This window comes from Glandiceps talaboti, chromosome 12, assembly GCF_964340395.1.
Source record: "Glandiceps talaboti chromosome 12, keGlaTala1.1, whole genome shotgun sequence".
In the NCBI taxonomy this organism is placed as follows: Eukaryota; Metazoa; Hemichordata; class Enteropneusta; family Spengelidae; genus Glandiceps; species Glandiceps talaboti.
In genome coordinates, this window is record NC_135560.1 from 7,695,607 (window position 1) to 7,718,094 (window position 22,488).

General features: G+C 38.2%; 2 protein-coding genes across 2 annotated transcripts; one reads left to right on the plus strand and one right to left on the minus strand.

Annotated features, from left to right (window-relative positions):
* Positions 1-286: 286 nt before the first annotated feature.
* On the minus strand, positions 287-11,696 carry LOC144443533 (uncharacterized). The gene is made up of 11 exons (XM_078133056.1): positions 11,335-11,696; positions 10,901-10,997; positions 6,778-7,013; positions 6,495-6,633; positions 5,778-6,017; positions 4,715-4,855; positions 4,066-4,329; positions 3,283-3,474; positions 2,303-2,629; positions 1,713-1,856; positions 287-1,311 (listed from the first exon to the last, which is right to left on the minus strand). The coding sequence occupies exons 1-11, from the start codon at positions 11,482-11,484 to the stop codon at positions 992-994; spliced, it is 2,250 nt and encodes a 749-aa protein (XP_077989182.1). The 5' UTR covers positions 11,485-11,696; the 3' UTR covers positions 287-991.
* Positions 11,697-17,734: 6,038 nt separating this feature from the next.
* Positions 17,735-19,150, plus strand: LOC144443407 (tubulin alpha-1A chain-like). The gene is made up of 2 exons (XM_078132874.1): positions 17,735-17,870; positions 18,021-19,150. Exons 1-2 carry the CDS (start codon positions 17,750-17,752, stop codon positions 19,148-19,150), a joined length of 1,251 nt encoding a protein of 416 aa, XP_077989000.1. The 5' UTR covers positions 17,735-17,749.
* The last annotated feature ends 3,338 nt before the right edge of the window (positions 19,151-22,488 follow it).

A 22,488-nucleotide genomic window follows, 5' to 3' on the forward strand; every position in this document is an offset into this window, starting at 1 on the left:
TCAAAAAGTATCCTAAAGAGCATACGTCTTTGAAAACCTGCAGTGTGCATTTTCTTTGTGTACTGTATACTAATTGATTGCATAGCGTTTAATAAAGTTAAATGTGACTCTCAAAGGTCATGTGTCAAAGGTCATGTGTCAAATCGTATGTGTTGTGTGCATGCTGCTATCATCTACATCATTCACCAAATACAGAGCCGACAATGGGTATGTATTATTTTTATTGTGTTAGTGAGTCTGATGAACACAAATCACTGTCAGTGACACTGATACCTTGATACACCATCTTATCCACACTGCACACTTATACTTTTGGTAAATTCCATGTATTTGATAATTAAAATAAGAAATCATTCTGCACGCCAAAACTTTTTAAAATGATATATAATACGTACGGTCAAAGAAAAACGAAAGTTACCGCATATATACTGTATACACTTTGTGATAACTAGTCTTAGTTTGTATTTTGATAAACTAGGGAGTGGACATAAATTACATGGGGGTGAAGTCCAGTGCGTGAAAAGTTTGACTCTCCCCAAAACCTTGCACAAAAGTTATTGGCACCCCCCCTTCTGCCATTGGAATGTCTGTGACCAAAAATATAATTTGCAAAAACTACAATGACACTCCCCAAACACTTGCATGAAAAATGGCAAACCTAACCAAAAAGCCCCCTCCCCCAGCTGTAATTTCTCTCCAGTTCCTTATTAGCAACACGTTATCATTAGTCCTTGTAGACTAGAATGGTGGGACTACAGTGGTCTTTCTTTATGGAATGGTTTGTTCCTGGAATTAATTAATTAATTCAATCATATACATTGCATGTAAGTTTTAGCAGAATGTTCTTCTTTTACGGCACCGTCGCAGTGTCGCGGAAGAACAGCTCTGGTTTAAGAGAATAACTGTCCACAATTAACGCCAAAACTCGGTGATATAATAAGGAATAGTTATTCTGGTTTTAATTTTGTTATGGTAAATCTGTCAACTACTCCTAAAATTTAGGCCATTGTTTGATTCCACAATACAGACTCCCCTTGTTAACACCTTCACAGTTGTTTCTCTTAATACTATCAGAAGCCTTTATGGTGTAATCATTCTTGATCTTTCCCTTCTCCTTTCCACATTCGATCAAGTCCATCGCTCTCTGGAAAAGCTTGTTTTGGGGGTTATTGGTTTGGTGATTGCCGATGAACTTTATCGTAAAGGAACCTTCATTTGCTTGGTTGCTTCCGCTCGTTTGATGATCCCAACCACATGTTTCATACATCAGTCCTCCTTTACCGATGAAAAACGAGGCAGTACTCGCTAGGTCTACGAAAGGCGAAATGTAGATTATAAGTACTAGTTAAACTATGTCTACTTCTGGCTGTCATACATATGTTTGTGAAAATATGTATTGCCACGTCAAAATTACTGGCATTACCACCATATCTACTTATCTGTCTGTCTGTCTGTCTGTCTGTCTGTCTGCCTGCCTGCCTGTCTTGTATCGTAGCTATCGATCTGTCCACCTGTCTTTCTGTATATAGCTACCCACTGACCCACCCACCTACCCATCCATTCTTCCATTGACAAACCCACCCATTGATCCATCCATCCATCCATCCATCCTTCCATCCATTCTTCAGCCAGTCCGTCCGTCCGTCTACCATCCATGCATCCATCAAATCAATCACCAATCCATACACTTTCACTAAAGCATGCAAACATACCTTTCACACATTTTCCCTCAGTTTTTGAGTTACACAAATCACCAGTGTCAGTAATGAAAACCTTGGACAAGGCAGCAGTGATACCAGTTGACCCAATCTCAATACCATTTACTGATGTGAAGCGATTCTTGATGACATCACACACTGAAAGATATAAAACGTTACTGGGAGCCTTCAGTAATCAGAAGGGGGCCGGGGGGACCGCGGGATCCGGAAATCAAGCTCGGGCTGTTGTGTACAATATGACTTGGACCCTCCCCCTTGTAGGCACAAGTCTCTCACAGAACAAAACGAACAAACTATTATATAACAGAAGGAGGTAAATAAGGAAATCGCGCCAAGTTCACTACATCAGATATTAACCAGATTGTATTTTTAACATGCGGTTACCAAGGCAACGTTCGCTTTATTGCAACATATACACCAAACTATAAGTACCTTGTTCATTTAGGATTGGATGTCATTTTCAGATTGCAATGTACAATGCTGTTATTTTACCTATATCTTATCAATCACCGTCAACAAGATCACAAAGATGATTCAATCATATTGCGAAAGCTTTTGCTTGTAATTTTATAAAATTTTTTTACCTTTCTTGTGGGTGGTGTAATGTGTCCATGTTTTGACATCGCCGTAGAAGGTTTCCCCTGGGCAGGCTGTCTTTTTTGTGTCTCGATGACCTCGCAAGATATAATCTTCACTGATGTACTTCTTGTTGATGCCATAGTCTATCAACTTTCTTGCAGCTTTGATGGCTTTTTCATCAGGCATGACATCCTCGAAGTTGCCAAGAAAACTTATTCCATATGCATAATAGTTATACGGGGGAGTATGAGCACCGCGTACTCGCCAACCACGCCCTTCGTATATGTTACCGTCTTCCCCCACAAGAAAGTTATAACCGATGTCTGCCCAATCTAAAAGATGAATAGAAAACATGTATCAGTACACACTGTATACAAATATGACTTCAGATCACTGTCGCCAACTTCAGATATAATTTTTATCCAGTTACATAAGCCCCTTATATGTACAAAATGTATATAATTATGCCAGTCTGTAAGTTACTATGCCTTGACTGGGCGCCTTCACACATCAGTGATGGCTGAGCGACACGATATATCTGACAGTCGAGGTTTTATGCATTATTTGGGCGTACCTAACAATTACAACACCGACAGTTTTAATGGATTTTCCCAAACGTTGATGCCCCATATATCAGAAGCGCGATGTGAAGGTGTTGTAATTTACAAGGTTGTCACTCAATGGAATACATACATATACTATTTGCTCATTATATAACAATACAGATGTGCTTGTTTCCCTTGTTTTCTGACCAATCAGAATGAACCTTATAAAATGCTTCACAATATCTGGACACAGAAAACCGTTGAAATCTGACCAGTGGGGCACGTCCCTACAGTGGTCTGAGATGTGACCCTGTCATTATCAATACATACAATTACATACTTCGAGAGTATTTTTTTCCAGATCTAGATTTGATTGGAGATGAAACAGACAAGATAAAGTTCAATAGTAGTTTCAATAATACGAAATTGATTTGATTTACTATTATCTTTGATGTGACCTCTTTGGATTTTAAGGACTTCAGCCGAACAATTTTCTTTCGTAGTACATGCCGACCCTGCAGTATGATGGATAAACACACGATATGCCGTAGGAAGCATGGCTGACTTGGATTTTTTCCACTGGTCGGGATTTGTTGCACCCCAGTCCTTTCTACTCACAATATTCAACTCTTCTGTGTAAGAAAAAAAAACAAGGTAGACCTAAAGATAGATGTTTATAAGAGATCCTTTGGATAAATCATTTGGAGATCAAACAGCTCTAACTTTACCCTTTGCAATGTCCATTGAAAGATCTATTCATTCATTCATTCATTCATTCATTCATTCATTCATTCATTCATTCATTCGCACGCGCACGCATATATGCATGTATGCATTCATGCATGCAGACAGACAGACAGACAGACAGACAGACAGACAGACAGACAGACAGACAGACATACATACATACATACATACATACATACATACATACATACATACATACACACACACACACACATAGAACAAAAACAACAAAGATATAAGCCCTGAGAAAAACAGATGAAACAATCAAAGCTTTGAATTAATAAAGGGTCACCTTATCATCGTGTTATGTATTACAATGCGAAAATCCTAGAATTTACTAACATTTCCCCAATTTGTGTGTTTTTAATTGAACCAAGCGTCTAAATGAGATCGAGATCATGCATCTATAGTTACCACCCAACAAGTTAACATGAACATGATGACTATAACATAGAACATAGAACATAGACACATACCTCCATATTTCTTGACTTGCAGGTCGCCGTTTTTCATGGCATCTTTAACAGTTTCAATATCTGATTTACCCGTATTAGTCCGTGCTAGATTTCTCCCTACTTTGTCGTTCATCAAGTCCTTTACTTTCTCCCCACGTGATATATCAGCCGATCGCACATGCGCATCACCGAATACTTTTGCTTCTTCTTCACCATATCTTTCAGTCACGCGGTACATCCATAAAACTTCCGAGAAAGCCTTCAAAATATTTGTGTCAGTTTTTCCTGTATGGAAGTTGTAATATAGTTTAAAATGGAAGTAAGTTTTTGAAATTATTTTTGTATATTTAACTAAACGTAAATTGTGTTCCATTTGTGGATGAAAGAAAGCTGGGAATATGGCGCTGGGAATAAAAAATCCTTTTACTTGACATTTCGTTTTCTTATTGGTACGTACCAATAACAATGGTAACATAAACATATGATTTGGGTGTTCTGTCACATGGCATTAAATCTCTGTGGAATGCATGTATTCGGCAAAGAATAAACAGATTGCACGCACCTGGTCATGTGAGCACCGTTTTGGCAATGGAAAAGCATTCAAATCTGTGTTTACATATTGGGCACTATATTCGACCACTCGGATGTAGCATATTGACATTGACTCTACCTTCTTTCTGTAGTTCCTTTCTGCTATCTTCTTTACTTCTTTCGAAGAGATCGGATACATATGTGGCGTGGTCGCTGAAAAGATTCAGAGTTGTTTGCTTGATACCGTCAGTGTCGAAGTCAAGACCACTGTACGGATCGTCTGTATGGGATGTAAGAATAAAGAATCACAGAATAATCATTTAGGAAGGTCTTGTACAGAAATACGACTATCCATACTTGTAAATCAAAGGTTGGCAGTCCGTAGATGTAAATATTTTTATACAGTGTTTCACTCTTGTACACGATTTAACGAGTAAACGGCGATTGAATGTGAAGAAAGGTCGAGATAAATCATTATTTTAATGAACGATTTCAAAGAAAGAAGTTCACAAACGACATCGTCTCATGTTGTCAACATCATTTATAATCACTGTGTGATTTAGCTCGAGCTATTTGACTAGATGTCAGAGAAATTACAGCTCGATTCCCTCCCCCCCCCCTCTCTCTCTCTCTCTCTCTCTCTCTCTCTCTCTCTCTCTCTCTCTCTCTCTCTCTCTCTCTCTCTCTCTCTCTCTCTCTCTCTCTCTCTCTCTCTCTCTCTCCCTCCCATTCGCTCGCACATTGTGGAGTCCAAAACATTTGTCATTTTTAAATTGATTTCTATTGTCAACGATAGTTTTTTGTTACTGCCTTTTTACAGGAAGCTGCTCTGTGAATCTTCTGGAGCGATGTTACAAATTTTTTTTAAAAGATCCGGAATTAAAGCAGATTACCCAACAAGGGAATCTTCAGTTAGTATTGCAGATCAGAGAGGGTGGGGGAATTATGGAGGGGGTGGGGGATCGAATTTGACGAATTGGATCATATTTTAGCAAAAGGGAATTAGGGGAGGGTCACATTTTACTTTGACTCATTGTATTATCTGACTTTGTACTATTTTGTGATTTTAGCATCCTTCCATTGCCTCTGTGGTACCCCTTTGTCATGTTTGTAGTTACTGACTGTTCTCGAACATTACATTCCAAGTAAAACGTTTCATCTACCGTTTCCTTCAGTGATGCAGAAAAAGTTTCTATAAGTACCTTCACAACTGTTTATTTCTCCTGAATCATTCTCCAAGAGATTGGCTTCTCGTTCTCGTCGTGATGGATACTTATCGCCAAAATCGTTGAGTTCTGATACAGCATCATCCCATCTCTGGTTGGTCACGTGGTCCCAGAAAGTTGGAAATCTCGACGTTCTGCCGTACTGAAACTTCACAGATGAAATAACTGTGCGTTGAGCAATGGTAAGCTGACGAAACTCCTTTAAATCTGTTTTTCCTGAATAACGAAATGGTGTGAGACTGAACGACAAAACACTTTTCTCTCACGCAGCTCAAATAAATGACGTCATAATGATTAGTGACTGTCAGTTTGTGACTGAACGATACTTACCATAATTATGAAACTACCGCTTGACTACAAAGGCAGAGAGTGGTGGTTAAATTATACAAACATAATTACGCAGTTTTCGTCCGTCTGTCTGTCTGTCTGTCTGTCTGTCTGTCTGTCTGTCTGTCTGTCTGTCTGTCTGCATGTCCGTCCGTCCGTCCGTCTGTCTGTCTGTCTGTCTGTCTGTCAGTCAGTCAGTCTGTCCGTCCGTTCGCCTATCGGGCATCCCACCCGCTCGCCCGTCTGTCTGTCTGTCTGCCTACATACCTGCCTGCCTGTTTGTCACTCACACAACATTTCCTATGGATAACGATTGGCAATGTATATACTGACAGTGAAATTCTACGGAATTCCAAACCAAATTACCTAATTTCCTAACAGCTGCATCATAAACATCGGCAGTTTTACAAATTTCACTATCCATAACTCGTTTGCTTAGATCCTTGGCCTCATCCTCCTGTAGGGATAATGGATCGTCTTTCAGTTTGTTTTGCGCCTCTTCACGCTGAAACAATTGTAACAAAACAACGTTAGAATCCAGTAATACAGTGACGACGGAAACGATAGATTCTTCCTGATGAAAGAAAAAAAGTAATCAAGAGTTCTAGTATTCTTGTTTAGGGCAAAGAAATACTTTTATCTAACGTACCTTCAATCCGAAGTATGGTTGCAAAGTTGAGATCGTGTCTTCTTGAACGCATATACTTCGAAAGTATTCGGCGTTTTTAGATCCAAGATCAATGCCGTTACCTATGGTTACCCCACTGTTACCCAGTGGCTGCCCGGTTACTTTATCCTCTGGTACATAGCCTTTTGTCTCGAAGCCTTCTTGTTCTTTTATAAATGCCTTGTTGACATAGCAATCCCAGTATTGGCAAATTGAATCTATGACCATGAAAATAAATATAGTTCATTAAGAACATAGTCCTGATAGAAACAGCCCAGACTTGTGCTTTGGGTTCCTACAGTTTTCCAGACTCGTTACGAATTATAATAATGGTTTCAATTATAAAATATGAACATTTAGTTCTATAGCGATCTGATCATGGCTGCAATCACCAAGAACAAAACAAATGTCACAAAATAATGGAAATAGAGGTAAATAAAGACATCTAGCCGCTTTCACCACATCAGATTTTAATCAAATTGGGTCTATAGTAGTGTTATTTATACGTGTTTGGAGTTAAAGTTTCCTGATTTAAAAGTTGCTATTCTGATCAAAATAAACGAAAAAACATCTTATCTGTGTACATACAATACTTGGATGACAAAAACTGTAAGCGTCATCATTGCTAACCCGCTCCAATTATGTTCTTCACTTAATTATTTGATTATTCAAATGACTCGCAATTTTTTTACGAGATATGTAACACAGGGAGCAACGAGCATAACACTTGCCAAAGTATCAGATACACTGGGATTACATCCCTGGTTACATTGCAGAAGATCATCACCTCGAATTAAACATGCAATCGCATGCAGATTAGGTGTAAGGTGATTAAGAGTAGTAGAGACTGGAGAATGAAGAACGGGGAGAAGAATGGACAACACGTCTTTAGGGAGCGATCAGTTTTTACGGCCGGGGGTGGGCCGGTAAATCAGAGGGGGGGGGGGCGCACCTCAATTTGGGACTTAAAGAAGGGGGGGTCATCATTTTATGAGGTGAATAAAGGGGGGGGGGGTCACCTTGTTTTCAACTAAACAAAATCATGAGCCATGCGCCTGTACTTCAATGTCCATACATTTAATATCATAACTAGGCCAAAGCCCCTAAGCTCGCACAGCTGGGTAGATTCACTTGTGACCGGCTGCCTCACAATGATATCATATAGATAGCGCCCTTGGCGTGGAGATTACACATCGTACATAGAACTTGCATGCGTACTAGTCATTGAGCCGCTATGCTGCCGCTTGTGGGTGCTGTGCAAGCTATTAAACAAAAAATGTATGTGCATAAAATAAACCATAAACAAATAGCTATAAATATACATTCAAATATAACATAAAATCTGTCTCTTGATACATCCAATACATATGGTACGGCATCACAACACTGCACCATGGCCACCTTTAAGCAACAGTTATAAAATTGACTTCTCGCTATTGCACGCCATGAGTTGCATTGTGTCATCTTGTGGTACAAAAACTTGCATGTGTAGCTGTACATGTAAAACATAAGAAATGAAATACCTTAAGATTTACTGGCTCTAAAATCTGTTCCTCTATTGACCTGAACATGTTGAATTGTGTACAAACATAACCAATTTAGGACACTTTGAAATAATATGTGGCAAACACTGTGACTGCAAGTGCCTGACCCAGCTTGTGTCTAGATATTGGATATTCAATGTCCATGTATATAGTTAGTCTAGTTCCTATACATTTTTGTACATATAATGTATGATAACTACGATCATCTCAATTAGAAGTTCCAAATTGATTTATGGTTGAGATCAATAGTTCAATGTAGGGTAAAAACTAAATTCTTTTAGTGAGGGATGGGGGTGAGAGGAGGTCTTTTATAATGAAATCTGTTTTGTACCCCAATACAAACATTTCTAAAAATGTCAGATTGAAAAATGGGAAAAAAATTTGTTATGCATGCATGGCCCTAAAATACATTATTGTGCCAATAAAAAAGCTATTTTTTCCTCACTACATACTGGCTTTGTATTCATAGCACTACATGATACTACATACTGATTTGATATTGATTGTGCTGTCTGCAACAATTTTACCAATTTAGTTAGAAGGAGTGAGGAAGGGGTTCTGAGGCCTTACTAAAAGAATTGGCTTTTTTACCTACTGATCTCACCCCTAATATGTTGATTTATCATACATGTACAAACTATTGAACTGTTACTCGGCATAGCTATAGTACGAACTACATGTCTTATCAAAAATAACTTTTCTGTGTTTGTGGTTCACTTCTTCTCTGATACCTGTGACCATAATCAAGTTTAATACATGTTACCAGGCTACATGTGAAACCCCCTTTTGTCTTGCTATTGTTTTACACCATAAACTACCAAGAAAGAAATATATTCCAAGGTGAACACAATATTAATCTGATTCTCATCTCAGAGAATATATATTATGTGAATGACTGATAAACAAGTTATAAACACAGACTTGTTTGATGATGATCTAGTAAAGCGCTATTTACTGTAGCCAGCACTTCTATAGTACTGACACGGTGCAAAGTTATGAGGAAAATTAGATTTTACATCTCCTCTGGAATATCTAGTATCCACATTGAGTGACTGTATACCGAGAGTAAAATTTTGTCAGCAGATCATAATGTTACATTTCCTTGGTATTAGAGTGTATTTATTTTCAAGGCTATCATGTTGCCAGTAGTATACTGGACAACATAGCCAGTAAGTAGTAAGTGAATTGAATTAGTAATCTAGTTTAGAAACTGCTGTAGTACAGAAAAAAAAATTATGACATTTTTTAATTTCTATTTTGAAACCAATAACATTTATCACATTTCATTATTCAAAACCTTTCAAAATTATCAGCGTGGTCAGTGAATGGGGGGTGGGGTGGAGTTTTGAGTCAGTGCCATGATTAAACTGAACAATTATGAACAGGACAAACAAGTGCAAACGTGTACATGTATGGAAAGCCGCAGTTGTGTTAAGTCTAAAGAAAACAATATATTGACTATATGATGTGAACATATCTTTATATGATGTAAACAATTCATTATATGATGCAAGTACATCATTATGTGTGACAGTTACGGACATGGGTTTACAAGTATATTAACTCCATTTATAATATTGTACTTGATAATTAGCTGAATTAATAAATATTAATAGTTCCGTGACTTAATCTACGAGATATCCTAGAACTTTTGGTTACTAAACCATGAATATTTTGTACGTACGTGAACAGACAATCATACTTTTCATAGGGTTCCTATCTAAAGAGCTTTATACATGTGAAGCAATGGATTTGGGATAGCAATTTACCAGATACACTTAAAATTACTGAAAATGTAACATGTAAAATTAACTGTGCAGTGTGCGGTATTATGCTTTGAGAATAGAGTGTCTTTTGCAAGAACAAATAGAGTGTTTCTTGTCAACAGATGGGGGGGGGGGTTTATTGTGTTTTTTTATTTGTCAGAGGGTGGTTGAATTGTTTTGTGAATGAATTGCAGGGGGTCACTATTTTTAATTACAACATGAACAAAAAGTCACCGGCCCACCCCCGGCCGTAAAAACTGATCACTCCCTTATTTAGTCAATAAAAAGTGAATATTCAACCGAATGAGAACTTGAAGACTAGCCAGAGAAAGGAAGAAAAGAATAGAAAAAATAAGACTAAGTTTTATTTCACCACCACCACCACCACCACCACCACCACCACCACCACCCCCCACCACCACCACCACCGCCACCACTACTACTACCACCACCACCATCGCCGTCACCACCACCACAAATGAATGAATGAATGAATGAATGAATGAACGAACAAACGAACGAACAAAAGAACGAACGGACGGACGGACGGACGGACGAACGAACGAAAAAACAAACAAACAAACGAATAGACAAACAAACAAATGAATAAATAAATTTAGAAAAATTCTAATCAGCAATCAAATCACGTGCATGTAGCGGAAATATCATGTATGGGAGCTTTCCTCTTCCATATGAAGCTGAACCATGTATAATGTTATGATATCAGCAAGTTACTGTATTTCATTTTATCTAGTACTAATCATACTTCACAAATAATGCATCCCGTGAACTTACCACAGCCAGGAACTCCCCTCTTCTTTCGGGATTTTGTTACCAGTGATTCATGGACATTTTGAGCTGACTCGTCGTCTGCATCCATAACTGAATTATGCTGAAAGGTTAACAATAAGTTGAAAGGTCAGTCAAAGTTAATAATTGCAGATAAAATTGTTTGGACACAACTACTACATTAGTGGTTGATTTTTTTCTACATTTAATATTATCTATTCGACAATTTCATGAATTTGATCCAGATCAATTGTTTCTTTATGCGTGATATAATGTACCGTCGGTACACACACACACACGCACGCACGCACGCACGCACGCACGCACGCACGCACACACACACACACACACACACGCGCGCGCTTGGACACATACAGTTTTCATCCCTAATATGTACGTGTATAGAACCTTCTTTACGGAATGTAAAAATCAAGTCTTACCACTAGATGTTTGGCATGTGTTTCATCCCGGATTGGTGCTCCGATATTACTTATTAGACCTGTATTCTTCCAAGGACTTCCCAGTGATAAATCCACCAACATAAGACAACATACCAAAGACCCACTGAACAACAATCTCGCCATGACCATGATGATTGGCTTCAAAATTACATCGAGGAAAACTATGCACGTCAACAACAACAACGTTAGCGATAAACGTAGAGACCGACGAGGCGAGAATGACTTCTGAACGCGCAAGTTTTACCTATACACGTTATAGCCAGCAGGCGATTTTTGTTGTTGATAGCAACTGAACAAAAAACAAGGAACTAGGAAGTGTGAAATGCGATCTTTGCCATTTGTCTGGACACAACGAGTGGTTTCTGCAAGAACGCTTCGTTTACGTCCTTGAAAACTGTTGGCCTAGCCTAAATGCATATATTTAAAGGAGACTGTCATGTCAGATACACTTGCTGAAGTCTCTAGGGCGTGTGTTGCTCTTTATTTGAATACAATTGTGTTCTTTTGTGTAATATGGTGACCTGAGTGAGTTGACTGTGAACAGTCGGGGGAACACTAAGTCATTGAGAGACTACAAGTAACTGGGAAAAATAAACCACTTTTTCCTTCACTATACTTGAAATGACTGACAAATTCAAGATTACTAGACAAAAAACTCTCCCAAGGGACTGGTGCCAGGCTAATATGGCGTCCTATCAATGCCAAAACTACCGTGTCATTTGAGACTGTGACCGGCCATTTGTCAATGAGACATTTGACTTCTACATGCCATTTGAGACTGCTACCTGCTATTTGTCAATGAGACATTTGACCACTGCACGCCATTTGAAACTGCGACCTGCTATTTGTCACTGACACAGTTGACTACTACTTATAATTCCATGAAATAACATGCAGGAGACCATTTGGGAATGACACTTGCTATTTGAAATTGGAAGATTCGACTACAACATGTACATATCATTTCAATATAAAAAACTAGTTTGAGAAGTCCAATTTCTTTCTATTTGACAATTCCAACTTCCGTTAAAAAAACCGACCTTTACAAGGCAGTCGCTATTATGCGACGTTGAAGTTTTGTCGCGTTTACATTTTGTGTGCGTGGCAGCATTGTCTCGTTCTCCCGGGCCAAAAGGAGGAAAAAAAGCTTTTTAACGGACCAGGCAAACCCATGTTTTTGGAAAAGAATTTGGCGCATGTAGTGTTCATTTGCATAATGTTTATGTGTTACCATGGTTACATGTTAGATCGTGTCCTTACAACACGTCAAATCCACCAAACAACAGGTCTACTTTTTAGACATACGGGTCATCTAGGAATGTCGTATGTTTGAATGTTTTCTAATATTGTAACTGTACGCCGCGACCTTAAAGTGTACAATACCTAAAAACAAGTATTTTGTAACCGACATGAAATGAGAGGAAAACACACACAAGAGAAAAGTTTATTAAAGATCAGCCCGTTGAGGGCGTAATTGCACGACGTGTCTTTTAAAGCTTGAAAATTATTGCCCACAAGGATCTGAGTAAAAACATATATTATGTTTTAACTGTACCTTATTTTTTCTTACACAGAAGAATTGAATGTTATGAGTAGAAAGGAATGGTGTGCAAAAAATCCAAGTATCCAAGTCAGCCATTCTTCCCACAGCATATCGCGTGTGTTTATCCGCTTATCCATCACAATGACTGCGTGGACGCCATGTTCTACGAAAGAAAGTTGTGCAGTTGAAGACGTTCGTAAAGTCCAAGATTTACACATCACAGAAAGGAGTATATATTAAAATCAACCCAGGGTCTGTAAAAATACTCTCAAAGTATGTAATAGTATGTGTTGATACTGACAGGGTCACAGCTCAGACCACTATAAGGACATGCCCATTGGTCAGATTTCAACAGTTACGGCTTTCTCTGTCAGTGTTGTCTCACCTGGAGGATTAATCAAAGTTCTATAGCAACTACATAGGGTTGAAGTATTTTTTATTTAAAAGTCAAATAGCACCTAAACAGTAAAAGGTTCAAGGCACTCACTTCCAAGCTTTACAAGACAGTACCATCAAGTATCGCATATTATTCTTTATACACAGGGTTGAAAATATGTTCTGACATCACTATTATAGTAAAGGTCAGTACATCTGATGGTTGTATCATTGGTAGGGAAGAGCTGGAGAGTTTCATTTTTAAAAGACAGTATCTTCTAAAATTTGCAGTTAATCTTCATAAAGTTTAATACCATTATGACAGTAAAAGGTTGGTACATCTGATTAATGCTGGTTGACTGCATGAGTGACCTCTGGGAGTGAGGGAATCCTGGAGGGTTTCCCCTATTAGTTCTGGAGGTGTTTTACTCGGTTAAGGCAGTTTTTAGGTTATTGATAGCCTTTGAGGTAATATTTCACAGTTTCAAAAAGTTATGGTTAATGTAAATTTTAAATGAGTTTCGCATGACACATACAAATGGGTCAGGTAGTGTCTGTAACATTGGTATATCGGCATTACTATTGCAGCTTTAGGTGCTCATACCTACTATGTATATAATAGAAACTTAAATGAAATGTGATGAAATGTGGAGATTTGTAGTGTCGATACCATGTAGTGTCCGAAATAGCAAGTATATCATGTGTATTAATCCCTTCATACTGAAGAGTCGAACAATTTTATGAACCTATAAGCTATCTATGAATATTATCATTAGGGAATCGAACTTTCGACTTTTGCTCCAAAGTGCGATATACATGTGAAGCATTGGCCATTGATTGTGCAGTGAAGCAGTTGAGTATATGTAAATGACATGTTCTGTAACTAGTGTATTAGGTAATACATGCATATTTTTATACATTATACAGGAAACATTCTGATACTTGGCTTTTCAGAATCAGATCGTTGTCAGCAATATACATCGCTGAGTGTGTATTGCATGTAATGTCTAAAGTTGATGATTGAGAGTCAATGTCAAATTTGTATGGTAAGTTTTTTTTCCACAGTTCATCAAGTCATCGCTCAAAGGACTGGACACTTGGTGCAAAGACCACTGACTGTGGCAAACTGTTCCACGTATTTACACTTCTGTTCACAAAGTAATACTTTCGTATGTCAAGCCTTGTATGTTCCTTGAAGAGTTTGTACTGGTGCCCTCTGTTTGAGCGTCACTCCAGGTGAAGTATTAAATATTAAAGAATATGGGTGAGAAACAGGGACAAGAACAAACCCCACAGTTCAGACAAGGTCATGCCACTGCATTGTAGAAATTGATTTTCTCTTCCATCAAAATACCATTATCCCTCTAAAAACAGGATGACCCTCTGTCCAACTGCCGATTTCAAAAACAGGATGATCCCCTGGCCGAAGAAACTGACTGGTCCCCTGTTGTGTAAATACCGACAGAAAACTGTCAACATTGCGTGGTAACTGATACTATATCGTTCGTAATAAAGTTAACTTTTAAATAATCGAATCGGAAATGTATGACATGGTGATAATTTGATGAAGTTTATCTCTGCTACTCAATAAAAGGCAGCCATAATCTTGCAACAAGTCCTCTCAATAAATTTTGGCTTCGCATTTGTTTTGCATTTTTTCCATGGCAATCAGCACCTGTTATCAATCAATGACAGGTCGATAAATAATACCTTTCCCAAATTGCCTTTGTTTTATCATTTAAATTTGGTATACTGTTATCTAAGAGTATTGACCTTGCTTGGAGGTCTGGAATCTTTGATAGAGAAGTCATTCAAACCTCTCAAAGATTGCTCATTAGCGCTTGAAACTCTCTGTTTGACAATATATATCTCCACAAAGCATGATTACGCAAATGGATACTTTGCACTCTCAATCAACTAAGCTTATTCAAATGACTCATACATGTTATAGCTTGTTCAACTTATATGCAAATTTTTTCTTTTCATCTTCACGCTGCTCGTGTGATTGTTACGTCAGTCAGAACGGCTGTTACAATTTCGGAACCTTGTATGTTTTCAAAATAATTTTAATTACAAGTGATGATGACAACAACACTACTCCAACTATAGGCGTAAAGTGGGGTAAACTTTAAATCACATCCAACATCATTCCCAATAAACACCAAGTCCAATATATCCATTTATTCGAAAATGGTGATAACATGGACATGTAATGACGAGATTTTCTTGCCTATGTTTAAACGTGTTTTTGATAAGGAGAGTGTCTTGACATAACTTTGAGAGATTAACTTTCAGTGTGTTGATGATGATACAGGGTTTTTGTTTGTACACATGTATACGGTCGATACACTCTCAGACCACTATTTATATATTGCTCTGAGATATACTACACGGTAATACACAATCTTGCGCCAAAACGTCATAAAAAACACAGCGAAATGATATCTGTATTAAATTGACCTTTGTTTAAAATGCGATGAAAGTTAATTGATGCAAGTGTTGAGAAAGTTAACTAATACACTTACATTGTTGAGATGTAAATGAATTAAGATTGGACCATCGTTACGGAACACTGTTGTTTTCCCGACAAGGGACAATAGCTGTCGTTACTGGGCTTACGTGTCAAATCTGAAGTTTACCGCATTCGTCACAGGATGTCAACAATATATTATTAACTGAATCTTTCACGTGCAAAATTATTATTCTGCTAAAAGGACTTTATCTAGTGTATACTTTATTAAAGAAACTCATGAGGCATCCCGAAATAGTACACGTTGCCACACTTTCCTTCACCCCAAGAGCAATCAATACCGGATTTACCTGTCTTCAAAATGGTACAGACTGTTGCTATAGTGACAACAGATGTCAGTGACTATATAAGGAGGTTCCCACCTCGAACTGCGACATTCTCGCGATAGACTCATTGCTGTCATTGATTGTGAGACGATAATTTGACAAATCATCCAAAATGGTGAGTAGCAATAATTCTATATGTTAAAACTAACATTGACCGTCTTCACTAAGCAAGTTTTTCATATTGCTTCCTGCCTGGTGAGATACCTACAAACTGACTTAGATAAAGCGTTCGAAAAAAGTTCAGATAACTATTTTTTTTGTAAAAAATCTGTCAATATCGAAAATATTGGGTCCTTCCGAACATAAGTATGGATAGGGACATTTATTAACATGGTACGTGGTGTTTCCTCTGAGCTAGTCCCGTTATCAATGGTTCAACGTGCATTTCACCAACTTGAAAGTGATCCAACGTGAAGAGATATAACCTAATATTTTCTGTACTTCTGTTGATATTTTGCAACAGTTACTCTAGAATCGATCTCGATGGCCATCGATGGTTTTCAGCGGTTGGTACAATCCTTTCCATCACGTTTATTCACGCGCTTGGCCAAATTATTTGTCTTCTTGTGTCAGTTTGTCTTGACATTCCGATCTAGTCAAACTTTACATATCAATGAAATCGATGCAAATTCCTCTACTCTTTAAGTAATTCAAATCAAGACGCCACAGGCAGTTTACGAGTAAACGTCAAAGTAAAGTTTCTATGTTTATGGGTTGTATTATGTTGCGAATTCTTGTGTAAGTTTATTTTAACGCTGATTATGATCGAGTCTTACTAAAGTTTTTTGGGTAAGTCAGTGACCAAATTACTTAATTCTGATTCACGGAAGAGACCAAATTCTTCTTTTTTCTCACCATTTACGTCATCCATTTTGTAATTACGTTACGTCATCAAGTTCTATTGGTTATCGCCTCTTGTTAGAAACATTTGCTGTTCTAATATAAAATCAAGCACGAATCAAGTGAGGAAAAGAAATGTTTTGTTTTTCAAAAGCGGTTTTGCGAAAAATACACACCTTCGCCCCCCCCCCCACCCAACGTATTTGTGCGAAGTGACGGCTACTGAGAGTATGTAGTGTCTTTCACATAATTTCAAACAAACAAACAAAAACTGGTCGCTTTGATGCAATTAAACCACCAAACCAGTGTTTTATCTGGTGTACTGGATGGAAATATCTGCTTGGTTGTAATGTGTAATGAAACTCGATTAACGTCCAATGGCAGTGACAGTCTGTTTTGGGCATGTAACAACTTGTATGAAAACGCAATATCATGGCAATTAATTCTTGAGAATACCCAATTAGGCAATTTCTATACTGTTTACTCTTGAGTGAATAATACGTAATGACATCACATTTTTCTACTGTATTGTTCGCGGCGATTTGTCCGTTGACCTGGAAACTTTTGTTTACCAATCGACATAAACAAATGCTCAACCACTGTACTTTTTCCAACTTGTGCGAATATATTGATTTATTCTGATTTATTAACTTTTTTTTCATTTGTTTCGTTTCATAGCGTGAATGTATCTCTATCCACGTTGGTCAAGCCGGTGTCCAGATCGGTAATGCTTGCTGGGAGTTGTACTGTTTGGAGCACGGTATCCAGCCTGATGGTCAGATGCCAAGTGACAAGACCATTGGTGGTGGTGACGATTCCTTCAACACCTTCTTCAGTGAGACTGGAGCTGGCAAACACGTCCCCCGTGCTGTCTTCGTCGATTTGGAGCCAACCGTAATTGGTAAGTGATGGATTTTATACCTTGCAGATTCTAAACGAGGGCGGTGATTTGGTTTAAATACTACGTTCCAAATAATTTTGTTTTAAAATTTCCAAATGAGTCATGTCACCAACACCATTTAGTAATTTCTTACATATTTCTCTATCACAGATGAAGTACGTACCGGTACCTACCGTCAACTATTTCACCCAGAGCAGTTGATCACTGGTAAGGAAGATGCCGCCAACAACTACGCACGTGGTCACTACACCGTCGGCAAAGAACTTATCGACATGGTGTTGGACAGAATCCGTAAACTGGCTGATCAATGTACTGGTCTCCAAGGTTTCCTCATCTTCCACAGCTTCGGCGGTGGTACTGGTTCTGGTTTCACTTCCCTCTTGATGGAACGTCTATCTGTTGACTATGGTAAGAAGTCCAAACTCGAATTCGCCATCTATCCAGCTCCTCAGGTCTCCACCGCTGTAGTCGAACCATACAACTCCATCTTGACCACCCATACAACCCTGGAGCACTCCGACTGTGCTTTCATGGTTGACAACGAAGCTATCTACGATATCTGTCGTCGTAACCTCGACATTGAACGTCCAACCTACACCAACTTGAACCGTCTGATTGGCCAGATCGTCTCCTCCATCACCGCATCCCTGCGTTTCGATGGTGCCCTGAACGTCGATTTGACCGAGTTCCAGACCAACTTGGTACCCTACCCACGTATCCACTTCCCACTGGCTACTTATGCCCCAATTATCTCTGCCGAGAAGGCCTATCACGAACAACTTACAGTTGCTGAAATCACCAATGCCTGCTTTGAGCCAGCCAACCAGATGGTAAAATGTGACCCACGTCACGGCAAGTACATGGCCTGCTGTATGTTGTACCGTGGTGATGTTGTACCCAAAGACGTCAACGCTGCTATTGCCACCATCAAGACCAAACGTACCATCCAATTCGTCGACTGGTGTCCAACCGGTTTCAAGGTCGGTATCAACTACCAACCACCAACCGTTGTACCAGGCGGTGACTTGGCTAAAGTACAACGCGCTGTATGCATGTTGAGCAACACCACCGCCATCGCTGAGGCATGGGCTCGTCTTGACCACAAGTTCGACTTGATGTATGCCAAGCGTGCTTTCGTCCATTGGTACGTCGGTGAAGGTATGGAAGAAGGTGAATTCTCCGAGGCCCGTGAAGATTTGGCAGCTTTGGAGAAGGACTACGAAGAGGTCGGTGTCGATTCCGTGGACGGTGAGGGAGAAGAAGAAGTCGAAGAATATTAAACCTTCAACAATATTGATCATACGAAAAAGGACCATTCATTAACTAACGTAGAACACATCGTGCTCTATTTAACAAAACATTTAAGTCAAGTACAAAATATGCAAAGAAATTGAACTCGAAGAGATAAATATAGATCGAGCTAGAAATGATACCTAGAGGAACGATAAGTTCGAATACAGAAATTTATTGTACCAATTCGCATAGAAATATCCAAAGGAAATGTATGTTGCGAAAAACTGTGATATACATTTTATATTGTGAACTAGTTTGATATGTGTTAAAGTCATTATTTTGTAAAGTGTATATATTTCATCTACTTTACTAAATACTTTATTTATTCTTAAAAATAAAGTCGTCCAATTTCAATAAATATTGTCGAATGTATGTATGGATGGATGGATGGATGTGTGTATATGTGTATGTATGTATGTATGTATGTATGTATGTATGTATGTATGTATGTGTGTGTATGTGTGTGTGTATGTGTGTATGTATGTATGTATGTATGTATGTGTGTGTGTGTATGTCTGTCTGTTTGTCTGTCTGTCTGTCTGTCTGTCTGTCTGTGTGGTGGGGTTATTTGTGTTCACTCTAGTCATGCTAGTGATGAAGGTTTGTCATATCTTTTCTATTAACGTCTTGTGCGTCTCAGAATTTAAAGAACTGTTGCTGTTATTTCTGTTCAAAATACCGCCAACCCAATCTTTGTTGACATCATGGAAGAAAATTAGGAATCACCATGGAAATATATGAAGAATAAAGTTCAACATTTAACCCATTTTAGAATCCAAAATGGCCGTAAAATATGAAATTAATCTTTTGAAAAATTCATGTACAAGATTATCGATTTCTTTTCAAACGAGACTGTAAACTCCCAATTTTTTTTTTCAATTGTACAAACGATGATGATGATGATGATGATGATGATGATGATGATGATGATGATGATGACGATGACGATGACGATGACGATGTGTATTGTCTATCATTGAGAGCTTCGGTAACAGTTTTATCTATATATACGTAATAAACGCCATTTCATGAAGAAAAGGAATGACATATTCCAGAGAAAACATATGAAAATGTCAACGAAAGATTGAACGAAATAATATCACGGAGCATTGTGTCATTCTAAATAATCGAACATGCGATATAGCACCATTACATCATTTACAAGGCCAACCTTAATTTTGTTTCTGAAGCCACGATAAAAATTGATAAACAGTCTTTTAAAAAAAGGCCTCCGTGTTTTTCGACAGGCCTTGAAAATTTCCCGAAAACATCACCCCTTGTCACGATTACAATTATGAGTATAATGCCATTCGGTATTTGAGTACTGTTAGCTAGATATTCTTTATAGGCCTGGGATTGTGTCCTACGTTCTAGAATTAGTGTTATCATATCAGTAAGGAGTATATATGATCGCTCTTTTGTTCTACGCCATTTTTTTCCTTACCGGGCAGCTGGTTTTTTTTCACATTTTAATCTGGCCATATTTATAGGGCAGACTTGTATTAGGTATACGTGTACTAGCATGGGACGTTTCCTATGTTATCGACCAATGATTAGGGAATTTCCAGATGAAAAGTCGACCCATATTTAGGAATTTTTACGTGAAAAGTGGCCAATTTGGGTGGCACATACCCGTACACCTTTCTATGGGAGTACCCCCCCCCGGGGGAGGACAACACACGGCATTGGAAAAGAATAAAAGAATGATCAGCCCGTTGAGGGCGGAATTACATGACGTATCTTTGCACTCAACTTTTCCTTCTCGTTTCAGTTCCTGAAATATCATGTGACAGTACTATCTGTTGTAGAAGTAGAACAAACAATATACCTTACCCGAACGAACTTACGATTGAAGAAAGATGTGACCTAAAAAATATGTGCAATAAATCCGTCTCCCACATAGTTGTACCGTGTAATATACCCCTTCTTGTAATACCGCCATTGAAGACAAAAGACACATCTACCACTGTATGAAATTCGAAGTAAAAAAGATGGTGATGATATTGTCAAATTTAAATCCGTTCTGACTTATTCAGGGAACTTTTAATAACTGTTTAAAAACTGTGCAGGTGAAATTGTAAATTTAATATGATGCGTGAAAAATATCTGCAATTTGGCCATGACAAGTTACGGGTACCTGCAGATGAAGACGTCAATGGAATCAAACCTCACGTTTTTTATTGTTTTTATAAATATACATCATGGACCATAACATCATCCTGAAGGACATACTCAATGATCAAGTTATGAATGACTGTCTAGTTATGAATGGCATCAGAATTAACATTCCATTTATGACATTGACACAGACACTTGTGACACACTATTTCAGAATGTTGTGGATGAAATGATGATATTGACGATATCAAATACGTATACGTAAAAGGGATAACATGGACTTCGGTTGATGATATCTATCATTGTAACTGTACGCCGCGACCTTAAATCTATACCTGAGTTCCCATGTCATTTTTATCGGGGTTCACCACCAAAATTATGGTACAATGTATTGGAAAAACTATGCCAGTTTACCATAATATTCCCCTTTCTGTTACAGGCGTTTCACAACATTAACACAGAATGAGTTTCTGGGATCGCACAGTCATCACTGAGTTGTCGGTAAATGTACGCCGGCCAACAAAAGAGGCCGGTGAGGGCGCCACGTCACGACGTATCTTACATAGTTTCCAATACGTTGTACGTTCCATAATTTTGGTGGTGAACCCCGATAAAAATGACATGGGAACTCAGGTATAGATTTTATCTGCTTACCGCCGTTAACAAAAACACTCTATCTCCTTCACATCAGTATACGTTTACAATAGGCGTAAACAAATTGTTCCGGTTACCCGACTCCACCTAGTTTTTCACACTGACCCGAAACTTTTTACCGTATTTGACAAAAAGATAATAAAATCACGAAAATTGTGTGAAGTTCCGCAAGAAATAGGGGATGTGGAAACCGACATCAACTTAAAAAGACATATAAAAGTGTTCTTCCAATCTGTAATGGCTGCACATCTGATAGGAATGAAACCAATAACACAGAGACCATATGGAAAAGAACGGAGAATATATCTCAGTACTTGAATTAGACACTCACATATGGGAATATATATATATATATATATATATATATATATATATATATATATATATATAACCCACCAATTCTCAAATTGAATGTAATCGGAACCACATAATTATTTAAGCCTTATTATACATTCACAAGTGTCTGTGGCTATGGGTGATGCTGTAAAACTGTTTCGTCCCGTTTTAACTTTCAGGGTGTTATCCCCGGCCATTGTTATTCAAAATATATTGT

Bases quoted from the DNA above. Each gene is read 5' to 3' on its own strand.
- LOC144443533 (XM_078133056.1), bottom strand. From the start codon at position 11,484: ATGGTCATGGCGAGATTGTTGTTCAGTGGGTCTTTGGTATGTTGTCTT. The intron at 7,014-10,900 runs GTAAGTTCACGG...TCATGGTCATAG, and splicing joins GAGGGGAGTTCCTGGCTGTG to ATTCAATTTGCCAATACTGG. The intron at 4,856-5,777 runs GTACTTATAGAA...CATCCCATACAG, and splicing joins AGAAATAAACAGTTGTGAAG to ACGATCCGTACAGTGGTCTT.
- LOC144443407 (XM_078132874.1), top strand. From the start codon at position 17,750: ATGCCAAGTGACAAGACCATTGGTGGTGGTGACGATTCCTTCAACACC. The intron at 17,871-18,020 runs GTAAGTGATGGA...TCTCTATCACAG, and splicing joins TTTGGAGCCAACCGTAATTG to ATGAAGTACGTACCGGTACC.